The sequence below is a fragment of the Tursiops truncatus genome, chromosome 4 (assembly GCF_011762595.2).
Source record: "Tursiops truncatus isolate mTurTru1 chromosome 4, mTurTru1.mat.Y, whole genome shotgun sequence".
NCBI classification, from domain to species: domain Eukaryota; kingdom Metazoa; phylum Chordata; class Mammalia; order Artiodactyla; family Delphinidae; genus Tursiops; species Tursiops truncatus.
Window position 1 is genome coordinate 98,432,099 of NC_047037.1, and position 13,897 is coordinate 98,445,995.

General features: G+C 41.4%; 1 protein-coding gene across 5 annotated transcripts in view; it reads right to left on the reverse strand.

Moving 5' to 3' along the window:
- The window catches only part of CRYBG3 (crystallin beta-gamma domain containing 3), a 114,847-nt gene that overhangs the window by 77,693 nt on the left and 23,257 nt on the right, over window positions 1-13,897 (reverse strand). For all 5 annotated transcript variants that reach the window (XR_002173763.3, XR_012331554.1, XR_012331553.1 and 2 more), the window contains exon 3: window positions 5,030-5,463. Coding sequence is in view for 2 of the 5 variants with exons in the window: in XM_033855921.2 (XP_033711812.1) it covers window positions 5,030-5,463 (434 nt within the window). In the remaining 3 variants the exon portion in view is untranslated. The remainder of the gene's footprint in view (window positions 1-5,029; window positions 5,464-13,897) is intronic.

Sequence of the window (13,897 nt, forward strand, 5' to 3'; positions counted from 1 at the left end):
TTACATTCATTTTACTGTCTATTTTAAAAGAGCTACAGGAGATGTATAGAGAAAAGCTTTGCCTTGGAGAAGTGATTTTAGCTACTACACAAATTTCAGGCTAGATCAAAGACAGTTATGAAACAAAGTTAAAAGTTGGATAAGGGAACCTATCTAAGAAAACATACGAGAAGAAAAAATACATATAGGTAAATTAATGTTATTGGTAAAATCCTATATCAAAATGCATAAATTATTCAGAAAATACAAGAGCCTTTCAGAACAATACACGAAGATCCAGAAGTATGAACAGATGACAAGAAGTTTTATTGTTTGATTTCTCTTTCAAAGCTTTTAAATTTTATACTTAAAACCTACTTTCAAGGCTGCAAATTTTTTTTTCCCTAAAAGATCACCAAAATGTACATGATGTCCGAAGAAATAAGACTCGAGAGATAAGGATCAGAAGTTTATTCTTCAAGTATAGTAAACTCAGGTTCTCTTACTACCAACTCCATCCTAACGAGATGTCAAGGCGTTTTATTCTACATCAATCCAATAATGCGACTTTTGCTCTAAAAGAACTTCTATTAAAATAAAGCACAGAGAAAAATCCACTCCAGAAAAAATTTCAGTTCACTGTAAGACTGCCTTTTGGTAGTTTTGGAGTCCTTTTTGGGGGGGTGGGGCGCGGATAATTGTTTTCCATTCCCATCTTGGGAGCTTTCTGGTTACTGTCAACTAGAATGATTAAACTGATTTATATGAACCAGTATAAATTTCTAATGAAATAATCTCCCTCAGCACCCTAGCTGGAAATGTTATACGCTTGTGACTAAAATATGTACCCTTTATACTAAACAACTATACTATCACGTTTAAAGCACTGAACATCAAAGTTTCAAGCTTAGCTTCATGTATTATAATTAGTCCTTTCAGGTACTGATGAGCTACACTCACACTTTGTAAAGGGTTAGTCATGCCAAGATAGTCTATTTTCTACAACATTCTCTCACAGGTTGTAGTTGAGTCTTCATAACTGAATAGTATTAAGACCATAAAACTGTCCTTTAATTAAGATTTTCCCTAATACAGAAAAGAGAAAGAAAATGGAAATGTCAAAAATACATAACTTTACAAATAAACTAAAGATAGAAAATTAAAAAGGTTTATTTTCACAAACTGAATAAAGAACATATTCATTTCATGTATTATGTAATTGTGCATGGGATCTGTAGCTTATTCAATATAAGTAGAGGTATGTGATCCAAACAACACTAAGAAAAAAGTAAAATATCTAGAAATTTCAACTATTTAAGGGAATAGACATACATATTGCAAATCTGGAAAGGGTTTTATGCATTTCAGCCCAAACCTAACTACCTATCATGTGCAAGTTTATTAAGCCTCCAAGTACTACATATGGCTGTACTCTATCCTGGATAAACTTAATGCATCTGATACTACAAAGATCAACCAAAGACATGTGTCATTCTTCAAAGAAAATTCTATAAAGGCAGCCTGAAAATAATAGCATTAGAGCAAAAGTATTCAGTATATCTAATTCACTTTTAGTAAGTATGATTAAGCTACATTTTTAGTGTTAAGATTTATTTCCTTTCAAATTACATAGTGAAGAATATCTTCAGGCTTCCCTGGTGGCACAGTGGTTAAGAATCCGCCTGCCAATGCAGGGGACATGGGTTTGATCCCTGGCCCAGGAGGATCCCACATACCACGGAGCAACTAAGCCCGTGTACCACAACCACTGAGCCTGCGCTCTAGAGCCCGTAAGCCACAACTACTGAAGCCCGCGCACCTAGAGCCCGTGCTCTGCAACAAAAAAAACCACCGCAATGAGAAGCCCCCGCTCGCTGCAACTAGAGAAAGTCCATGCACAGCAATGAAGACCCAACACAGTCAAAATAAAAATAGATAAATAAATTTATTTTTTTTAAAAAAGAATATCTTCTCTCTGGGACCTCCCTGGTGGTGCAGTGGTTAAGAATCCGCCTGCCAATGCAGGGAACACGGGTTCGAGCCCTGGTCTGGGTAGATCCCATATACCGCGGAGCAACTAAGCCCGTGTGCCACAACTACTGAGCCTGTGCTCTAGAGCCCACATGCCACAACTACTGAGCCCACACACCTAGAGCCCATGCTCTGCAACAAGAGAAGCCACCACAATGAGAAGCCCGCGCACCGCAACGAAGAGTAGCCCCCGCTAGTTGCAACTAGAGAAAGCCCGCGCACAGCAACAAAGACCCAATGCAGCCAAAACAAATAAAATAAAAATAAAAATAATTTTTTAAAAAGAATATCTTCTCTCACAATAGGGAAGGCTTTTAACTATTTTATGTAAAGAAAAGCTGCAAAACCAGACATTTACTTAAAAAGCACAATAAAGTTTTGACAGAAGAGTTTCTCATGATGGATATGAATTTGCTGAAAATGTAAGAATTGCAGAACTTTTTAAAGAATTTCAATCCAACAGTGAAGTAGCTTCCTACATAAATTACACGAGAAGCATGAGTTAATGTATGGAAAGTAATCTAAAAAGTGTTAGCACAACAGGTTTACTTAAAGGCTTTATTGGTATTAAAAATGAAATTTGCATACTCAACGGTACATAAAAACAATTACACAGCTGTTTATTATTTTCAATTAAGTGAAGATGAAATCATTTACAATGCTTTTTGATAAGGATTTTTTTCTAACACTTCAAATTATAGGTAATAACTTGTCTAAATTTTGACTTGTATATTTATATGATTATATTTGCATATAATTGTATATACTATTTACATACAAATTTTGTATATAATTTTCTGATTTGCCAATTTAATGTATCATTGTTCACAGTTTTTATCATAGAGAGTTGGAAAACTGGAAGCAATCCTATCTACTGATCTTCTCTTTCCTGATACTTTCCATTGCTATCATGCTTAGAAAATTGTTTCTCACCAGAATAATTCACATTTAGCTGCTTTTAGTTTTGTATGTTTCTTAAACATTTTTATTCCACTTTAATTTTAATGTAAAAATGAGATGAGTATCTAGCTTTTATTTTTTTCTCCAAATTATTATCCCATTTCCCCAAGTCTTCCTTTTTACAAGAATACATAATGCCATCACATTCAAGGGCTCAAATCACAAAATACACAAGTGTCTATTTCTAGACTGTCTATTCTGTTCCATATAAATGTCTAGCAAATATTACACCAGTATTACATCATTTCAATTTACGTAGCTTTATCAGTACACTTTAACAACTGGTAGGGCAAGCCCCACCTCATCACTCTTTTTTTTTTTTTTTTTTAACATCTTTATTGGAGTATAATTGCTTTAAAATGGTATGTTAGTTTCAGCTTCACAACAAAATGAATCAGTTATATATATACATATATTCCCATATCTCTTCCCGCTTGTGTCTCCCTCCCTCCCACCCTCCCTATCCCACCCCTCCAGGCGGTCACAAAGCACCGAGCTGATCTCCCTGTGCTATGCGGCTGCTTCCCACTAGCTATCTACCTTACGTTTGGTAGTGTATATATGTCCATGCCTCTTTATCGCTTTGTCACCGTTTACCCTTCCCCCTGCCCATAGCCTCAAGTCCATTCTCTAGTAAGTCTGTGTCTTTATTCCTGTTTCACCCCTAGGTTTTTCATGACATTTTTTTTTTTTTAATTCCATATATATGTGTTAGCATACGGTATTTGTCTTTCTCTTTCTGACTTACTTCACTCTGTATGACAGACTCTAGGTCTATCCACCTCATTACAAATAGCTCAATTTCGTCTCTTTTTATGGCTGAGTAATATTCCATTGTACATATGACCTCATCACTCTTGATGGGCAAACCCAAATCCATCTGGGGTCTCAGTTCTCACAACTGTAAGATGGGTCTGTGCCTACCCCTACTTCAAAAGCTTACTATGAGGAATTCACTGAAATCACATGCATGAGGACTCTTTGAAACTATAAAGAATCACATAGTCCTAAATTGTCATCTGACTATAGTATTAATGAACTCTTCAAAGAACAAAAATAATTCTCAAGTAGAGTTTAAATTAAAATCAGTAAAACAGATCCATGGACTTCCCTGGTGGCACAGTGGTTAAGAATCTGCCTGCCAATGCAGGGGACACGGGTTCGAGCCCTGGTCCAGGAAGATCCCACAGGCCGCAGAGAAACTAAGCCCATGCGCCACAACTACTGAGCCCTGTGCCACAACTGCTGAAGCCCACGTGCCTAGAGTCTGAGCACTGCAACAAAGAGTAGCCCCTGCGCGCCACAACTAGAGAAAGCCCACACAGCAACAAAGACCCAATGCAGCCAAAAATAAATAAATTAATAAATTTTTAAAAATAAAACAAAACAGATCCTTATCAGTTATGAATGAATACTTTTATGTTACACAAAATGTCTAATGGACTCAACATTGTTACAAACATTTTCTGGATAGAAAATGTTCCTTCTAGCTCATTTGAGTCAAAGAAAAACAAGTTAGTGCCCATTTGTAAATCAAAGAAAGAAAAAAGGGTTGGTGAAGTGCTTCTTAAATTTCTTCAAGATTTGTTTCTTGGAGCTGTGGGAAAGGTTCAAAAGGCTAATTCCATAAATAAAGTCAATTTAATTTCTTTTCTTAACCCCTTTAATTGGATTCCACAAAGAAAAGATATTGATGGAACGTGAACACAAACCGTAGGATTATTTTTGTTCCCAAAATGCAGATACTGAACACATTGCCTGTCCTACTACAGAAGAATTCAGACAACAGAAAACACTCCCATTTAAGGAAGTCTTAAATCAGAAATAAATCGTTTACTATGACAAAGTTAGCACCTAAAAGGTATTAGTACCACCCCCTAAAATAGCTCAAAGGGCCCTAGATATGTGTATGGTACACAGAATCACATAATTTTTCACCTAGTAGCAGGGACATTACAGAATACTTTTTCTAATCCCCTTACTTAACAGTAGTAGAACTAAGGCTCAAAAGCTAGGTCCAAAAGCTCAGTTTTTTTAGATAAGTAGATTTTAAACTTACTTTCTTAGCAAATCACTGGTTTCCTGTTCACTGTCTTGTGTTGTATCCAAAGACAAGGCATCTGAGAGTTCAGCTGAGTTGGATTCTTGTGCTTCTGCTGGAAGTGCCAGGGTTCCCAGGGAGCCACTGACAACAGCCCTCTCCCTTTGGACCCCTTCATCAGGATGGTCACTGGGATTTCGTAAGTCTTTCTCAGTTTTGTCATGTTCATCTTTGAAAGAAGACTGCTTGGCTTCACCAAGAGATGATTTTCCTGAGATGTTGAATAAGTTACCAAGAAACTGAAAAAAGCTTTCTTTCGGCTGTTTATCGCTTTCTCCCATTCTGGCATCTGAAGTGGAACCGGAAAGGTCATTTGGCTTTTTGGAATCTTCCTGTGTTGGAAGAGTGATTAGCTTCTCAGCATGGTTCCTTTTGTCCTCACTTTGGGGAATCTTTGAAAACAAAAGAGAGAATATTAAGCAACATCATTTAAAAAATGACATAGGCTAACTGATAACCTATTACATGACACACTCTGTGCCCGATGCCAGGGATACATCTGTGAATAAGACAGATGGCTTTTGTTCCCTAGTAGTTTACAAGCTACTGAAGGGCACCGTCAGTGCAACTTTAACAAAGCTATATAGTAAATGTCACAAAGGGGGAAGGACAGCCCACATGGGGACCCAGGAGTAACCAGTCCAGATTTGGTTGTGGAGAGAGCAGAGGAGGTAACTCAGGGGATGCTTCCTAAAGGAAGTGTCCTCTGAAGGAGACCTAAAAAGTGCCTGTGTGATGCTTGTGCATCTCCCTCACTCTCTGTTCTCCGCTCCCTGCTTCTTCTCCCCGTCTCTCTGCATTTAGAGAGGTGTCAGCTTCTAAGGAGTTTAAAAGGACTGGAGGTAAGAGTGTAAAATGAGAAGCGCAAAAAGTTAAGTATGGAGAGATAAGTAAAAGGACAGATCATGGCAGACCTCAGAGGTGTTTAAATTTAGCTTTTATTATTACAGAGCTAATGGACAGTATTTTCACACACTCGGTACATCAGACAACACCTAAATAGACTTCATCATTTCAGCACTGTGTTAACCTCTGAAGCTGCCACATGGTGGAAAACTGTTCCTCAGGAAGATGAGGAAAGACAGCAACATGGTGTATCAATTTAGAGGAAAAGCCCACTACAGACTCTTCAAGGTAAAACACAAAGCCCTGATATGTGCACTAATGCAAACGGTGGGCAGCACCGGGAATTCTTGCAGACGTTAAACACTTTCAGGGGTGCATCTTACCTGCTCATAATTAACCTACTAGTGAAGCAAGCTCCCATTCACGCGTACTCTGTGTGAGGAGACGGAGCTGCTCCATCCGAGCGCGCGCTGGCATTCCAGGGCACACTCCTCCCTAAAGCTGCGTTAGCTTCAGGCCAAGGGACCAGCTCAGCCTGCCTTCCCAACACGCTCACTCACCTACTTGTGAAAGGAATGCGGTCTGATAGTATGTGTCAGATGTCACACTCACTAGTCCTTATAAAAGGAAAGCTCAAGTGTGAGTCAGAAAAATATCAGGACACCAAGGTGAGACCACCTTAGGCCACTGCAGGTTCACAGGAAAACGTTTTGTAAGAAGCTGATCTTCAAGAAGCAAAGAACATCATAAGTATAATGTCATTTGTTCACCCCCCTTCCCTGTTTTAATCCAAATTCAAAACAGTTTAAAGGAGTGTTCCACTAACCACTAATAATATTTGGCATATGGAGGGTTGAGAAAATGTTTAGAACCCATTAACCCAGGAAATTAGTTTCAAGCGAACAATATTTTTTGTTTGTTCCCACCTTAGAAGTCAGGGATATTTCTGAGTAAACACACAGCATAGCATTTTTCTGTGTGTTACGTCCTTAATGTAACTTGTGAGTCTCTACGTTTAGAGTAGCACCAGCCTTCCAGAGGCACTCAAAGTCTCGCCTTTTACTGGTTTCAACGGCATCTCAATCCCACGCGCCTCCACTTCACCCACCCAGCCTCCTGCTCTTCATGGGGTCCGCCCTATAAATTAACTGCGCCCTCTCCTCGCGTTGACAGCATAGATGGCCTCTCGGTACAGCAGCAGAAAATATGCTAGTTGACATTTTGAAAGTGATCGTGTGTATGAAAGACATATATTTTTTTGCCTTTAACTACTCCATTTAATTTGTTGTAATGGCCACCCACAATATTTCTTCCTGCTTCAAACTGAACCAAGACTGCAGCACGAAGAGAACAGTGATTTGTTTCCTGCAACGAGTATCATCACTCCTCCTGGGAGGCTACCCGAGGAACGGGAACTACAGGCTGCTCACTAAAATAACACAAATATTCCTGAAATGCTTTAGAGAGTCACAAAGGAGTTCTATAAAATTGGGGCAATGGTTTTTGAAAAAGGAAAACTTAGAGAACATGGAAATTACATTTTTTGACATCCATAAAATCTCAAGACAAATAATTTGTCAAAAATACTATTTCTCTCACTGCCTCAATTATTTTTACTTGACGATTCCTTTCAAAATATAATGGACTGCTGTCTCAACAAGGAAAATACATTTTGCTAAACTAGTGAAAGCCTTCTCATTTAACGCTTTTACAATGATATATATAAAATTTTAAAAAATCACTTGTTTCTCTTTCCCCTCAATTATCACTTCTTTGCTATTCCAGAATCCCAGTATCTTAAGAGCATTTTAATGTCTTAGTTGCTTAATTTTTGCCTACTAATCTTGTGAGAAATTTGTATCAGTAATTAAAATACCTTCAACAACACCACCAAAAAACTATTTAAATTTAGAGACAAAAGTTAGCACGAAAGAGCACTGCTATTCAAAGTTAACACAACAAACCCAGTATTTATATAACTACATCTTAAAATTTGATATAAAATAGCTGCTCTTTGACCTCAGCCTAGACAACAATGAAGTTCAGCCTGCCACAAGCTAGGGCCAATGTCACCTGCCAATAGTACTGTCTGCCACTGTTCCAACGAGTACTAGAATGAAAGCACTCAGGATTCAAGCAAACGTTAACAAAACATCGGTTCCAGTTGCCCTCAAAGATGTTGGTATTCCGAATGTAACATATAAAGGCTACTAATGAAGGCATATGTATCTTGGGAATTTAATTTTTTTTCCCTTCATACTCAATATGTTGTAACGCAGTGTCCTTAGGTCCAAATTCATCCATCTATCTAACTATTCTCTTTGCTATGTGCCCAATACAGGGAAACACAGGAAAGCATTAAGAACAATGATTAATAATACTCAGCTGTGGCTTCAAGGAACTTACAGTCCAGCAAGATACTCATCATTATATCACTGGGTGGGGCAAGGGAGAGATATGTACACAATGGAAGACAAAATTAATCTGGCTGGGGATGGGGAGAATTCTCTACACAGAGGTGATGTTCGAGCTTGCTCCTGAAGGGTGAGAAGAGCATTCAACACATAAGGTAGCGCCTGGGTCGAGCACACAGAAGTGTGAAGTACGTTTATTACGGCAGGGCTGTGGGTGAAGAAGACTGGGGCACAGAGGATAGAGAATGAAGTCGATAAGATGACCAATTAGAAGTGGAGGGTGAGAGATAACAAAGTCACAGATGATTAAGTGTTCTAAATTGGGAAACTATCTAAGTAGTTAAGACAAAAATGGATATGGGAAATAGAAGGAAAGGTGAGATTAGAGCCTTTGTGGGGTTTGGGGGAGGTGAGGCAACAAACTAGATGTCAAACGTGCAGAATCTGTGGTCCCCTGGTGAAGCAGTCAGAGCACAGTTAAGAACACAATTTGGCGATACACAGTGTGTTCAGGGGGACCAACAAAAGAGCCTTGGGGAAAAAAGATTAAAAGGCAGGCACAAAGAAGAAAAAAATCAGTGAAAGAGATGTGGAAGGCCAAAGCCGGAACAGTCATCCCACCAGAATGCTGGTCTCCAAAGGCAAACAACGAAGGATATTTCCGAAAGCAAAGGGGAGCAAATGCCAAACGCCACTGTAAGGTCAAGAAAGATGAGGACTTTCCTCCTCACTGTTCTTCAGAAACATGAGGCCCGGGCTTCCCTGGTGGCACAGTGGTTGAGAGACCGCCTGCCGATGCAGGGGACACGGGTTCGTGCCCCGGTCCGGGAAGATCCCACATGCCGCGGAGCGGCTGGGCCCGTGAGCCATGGCCGCTGAGCCTGCGCGTCCGGAGCCTGTGCTCCACAACGGGAGAGGCCACAACAGTGAGAGGCCCGCGTACAGCAAAAAAAAAAAACCCCAAAAAACCCAAAAAACATGAGGCCCACTCATCCCTCGGGAATTGTGCATTCACCCTTCTCTCTGCCTAGAATGTTCTTCCCCCACAGAGCTATATGACTCACACCCGCTCACCACCTTCAAACCTTTATTAACTGTCATCTCCATTTGAAGTTTCCCCAGTCACTCTATCTAAAATAGTAAACTCCTCCACTCTGAAACAGCCTATATTCCTTCTCTGCCTTTTCTCCTTTGTACTTGTTAGTATCAAATATACACATCTCACACACACACAGACATATTATTTAATATGTTTCTTCCTCTAGAAAGTAAAAGCCTTATTTTTCTCCTTTGTACTTGTTAGTATCAAATACACACATCTCACACACACACATATTATTTAATGTTTCTTCCTCTAGAAAGTAAAAGCCACACGTGCAGGGGTTTTTGTCTGTTTTAGTCATTGCTGTTGTCTCTAGCACCTTGCAATGTGCCTGACAATAAGGGGTGCTTAAATCCTTGTTGCACTAATAAACGAAGGAATGAAGACCATAGAAAAGCCCTAGGAATGCAGGAGAAATAGTCATAACAGCTCAGGAATTTGTGAGTACAGCCCCAAACGCAAGGTGTTAAACAGTGAACACAGAGCAAAGAGATAGAAACACTCGGTAAATAATTCAATAGAAGGCAACACTTCTGATTTTTTTTTTTTTAACTAGCGGAAAGGTAAAAAGGTGACAGTTTAAGGTCCAAGACAGCAGAAATGACTTTTTGTTCCTGTTTTGTGGCTCAGCTCTACACCTGGGGGGAAGGGAGTAACTGCTGTACAACAGAAGGATGACGGATATGAGGAAGAAAAGCAGAAGGTGATGAGATGAAGAGACCAGTACAGTCTCTAATACTTCTAATAAAGGGGAGGAATGAGCTCTGGAGCTGAGTAGGGGCACTTCCTCTTCCAGCTACAGTGATAAGGAAGTGGCTAAAGCCTGAGCAATTCTGTAAGGGGGAGAAGACTATGAGCAAGGTCCAACGAGTGGCTCTGACCTCAGTAAAGCGAGAGGAGAGATGCTCCGCTGAAGAAGGGACACAGAGGTGGAGCTGGGATCTGAGCTCCCCAAATAGAGAAGACTTGGAAGAGCGTTTGGGGGAATGCAGCAATAGGCTGAGACCAGGTGTTCCAAGGAACAGTCGGGGTCAATGCAAATGTTAAGGTATTCATTCTTATATAAATGATGAACAGCGAGATACAACTCTATGTGCGTTGATCCAACAGTGAAAAAAAATATACCAAGAGCCCTGCTTTCACAGAGCCTACATTCTAGGGATGTGAGAACTTATTTTCAGGTCTAATTGGCATTAGTTTGTCACCTCCTTCATCAGCCTCTAACAGGTGGCCGGTGCTGTCCCAACATGGTGACTGGCACAGGGAACAAGGTCAAGAAGGCCAAGGGGTAGAGAGTGTCACCAAACGAAGAGTCTGTTGATGAGAAATAGTGAAGAGCCAGATGGCCCTTCCTTTAGCGTCTCAAGCACCCGGCTTGGTCATCCACCCACCTCAGGCTCTGCCTTCACTGTACACAGCAGGGATAATCCTTGCAACACCCTGACCTGTGTTAGCGTCCTCAACTCCGATGACCTCCACTTCTGCTGGACCTCACTGTTCGGCAACCCCTGACCCTTGTCTTTACCCATAATCACCCAGCCTGTGAATCTCAATCTCAGGCATTCCCAAGTGTTCACACCCTATCATCTTTCCAGCTCTCTTAACCCACTGTCCCAGGTGCACCCACCACACAATGTCCTCCTGCCTCATCACAGCTTCTGGCCTCTCTCACTCTGTCCCTTTCAGCTCCCGCAAATTTTCGTATCTTTTCTATCCAGACATCAAATATGGCTAACACCCTCAGAGCCTCTTTTACTTGTTCTCTGGTCATCCCCACCCGGAAAGATTCTAGTTTTATCTTTTCCTCATAAGTGAATGCATCTTGCTCTAAAAATCCACAGGGATATGCACAACTATGCAGATGTAGGCTGCCAATAATTCACAATTTACAGCCTCTGCTGGAAATCAGTCTGAGACAGTCCCCGTTTTCCACAGCAGCTATTTCAAACCTTTGCCACACCCCCTCCACCATCCCATCCGTCGCCCAGCAGAGGCACCTACCTTCTACTTCATGGAGATGCTCTCCTATGGTCCTGCCTCCACCCCTCCTCTACCTGCCTCACAGCACATCCGTCCCACTGCCTTCACTCACCCTCAGCATAAAGGGATGAAGGACTCCTCCTCTAAGGATCCACCAGGGCACCACTTCATAACACTTGATGTCTCCTAAGGAACCCCACTTCCTCGTCTGCCCCTTCTGCGAGCCCACTGTTCAGAAGTCTAAGTCCAGGGACAGCCTTCTCCTCTGCCTTCACCACCAACCTCCTTAAAAGGAGTCACCAACCCTCACCATCTTCTTTCCCTTTCCTCCCAGTGACTCCTTGAGCCCCTGCAATTTGGCTTCTGCCCCAGTTGTGCTCTGACCACGATCTCTCAGAGACACTGTCCTACTTGCTAATTCAATGTACTTTCTTTCTGCCCTGGTCTCATATGATGCGTCTACAGGAGGTGAGACTGAATCTGATCCTGAAAACCAGTCTTCCTTGGCTTCCATGACATCACCCTGAGGTTTCCCTTCTTCCTCTCTCTCCATCTCCTTCAAGTTCACATCCTTCTAGCCATTCCCTACATGTCATGTTTCTCCAACTTCCAGCCCGGGGCTGCTTTACCTTCATGATTTTCTTACGGGGTCTCATTTCTCACAGATTAATTGGATGATTGCCAGATTTGTATTCTCAACTCAGACTGTATATCCAACGATCAACCCAACATCCACACCCACCTGGATGCTTCACTGGCACCTCAAACCCAATACATCCAAAACTGAACTTGACCATGCTGTGTCTCCATTCTTCCATTTTCTGTAAACTTTAACATTCCCACTTGTTAAAAAGTCAGATGAAACATCAGGACGCCATGACCTCTCTCCTAGAACACTGCCAGCAATGAATGACTTGTTTCCTAAAGTTCCCCAGTCTGCTCTCCAGACAAAAGCCACAGCGATCTAAAAGATTTCAAATCTAATCATCCTTAAAGGCCTCCATTGGCTGTGCACCCTTGTCAGGATAAAATCCAAACTCCCTAGCATGGCATTTAGGGTCTTGGTGGGTCTAGCCCCTCTCTGATTTGATGTCTTGTCACTCGCAATGCCTAATGTCACCATATGCGGTCTCAGGCATTCATGGGAGCCTATTTTCTCCCCCCTGCCCTCTTGCTTCCTCTTTCTCTTACTACAGGTATGTCTTTGCACAAAGCTATTACCACTGCTGAGACCATTTATCCCTTGCCCTCTTTGCCTGGGAAATTCCTACTACAACTCAAAAGTTTTTCAGAATGGAGACTGCCTACATATATGCGTGCGTGCGTGCGTGTTCTTCCAATAAACAACTCTTAACATCCTATTTTTCCTTGTCACCACAAGGTTAGGGCAAACAACTTCATGCTTGCTTCATGAGTAGGACTATTACCTAGATTACTTACAGTTACCAAAATCTGGCATTCATAAACTAAACCCAGCTGCTTACTAGACAATTCTAGTTAGTCTTCTCCTAAGATATCTGGCCACAACACATTACTTGGCAGAATCATTCCGTGATACCAAGATTGGGTACCTGGCGGCACCTTTCAGCAGGACAGGGAATACAGGAACAGAAGGAAATTAGGATAAAATACACGGAATTCAACTTTGAGGAAGTCAAATCTCATACTCAGGGACCTTCACAGGAAAGGTCCATCAAAGAACTGGCTCCGTCACCCTGAAGCTCAGGAGAACACATTGGGCTGGAGGGACAGATGTGATTTTTGTCATTGGCTAAGATGTAGGTAAAATCAAATCAACCAGGGCAGGTGTGTAAGGTGAGAAGAGAAAAGAACAAGATGACATAGCGTAGGGGGAAAGCCATTCCTTCTTGTTATGGTATAAACACTTCTCCAACGAAAACACTGGGCAAGAATAATAAATGTTTTTAATTCTGTGAGAGCCTTTTGGAGCTCTCAAATCAGTATCTGGCACCTGTGGAGGCAAATTTACTCACAAAAAATCTAGAGTATGTACGTGACCCTTCACCCCCAGTTTCCATTTTCATAAGGTACGCCACCACACCACAGAGTAGGACTATTCCAGGTCTATGAGAGGTTGGAGCCGCTGCAAATCAAACCAGATACCATGCAATACATTCAACATCCAAGAACTCTGAGCTATCAAGGCCCCAGAGCAGCACCAGCCATATCCACAGGCTTAAGCCCTGGCAGCCCCTTTGGTCATGTGAATGGTGCAGTAACATGCAGTGCAATCTCCACTTCAGGCACGCTGACAGCACCCGGTCTTTATAGAAGCAATCAGGGGTGAGAGTTTTTGAGTTCTAGCTAAAGTTCCATGTGCACACATACGTTCATGCATGCCTTCTTTTCAAATGTTACAGAGAATCAATGTTTCTAATAGCTGATTTCCATACAATTCACCCAGAAAAAGTCAGCACCATTCTTAAGCAAAGAGTTAGATTCTAAGTTTTCGTCAGACTGCAT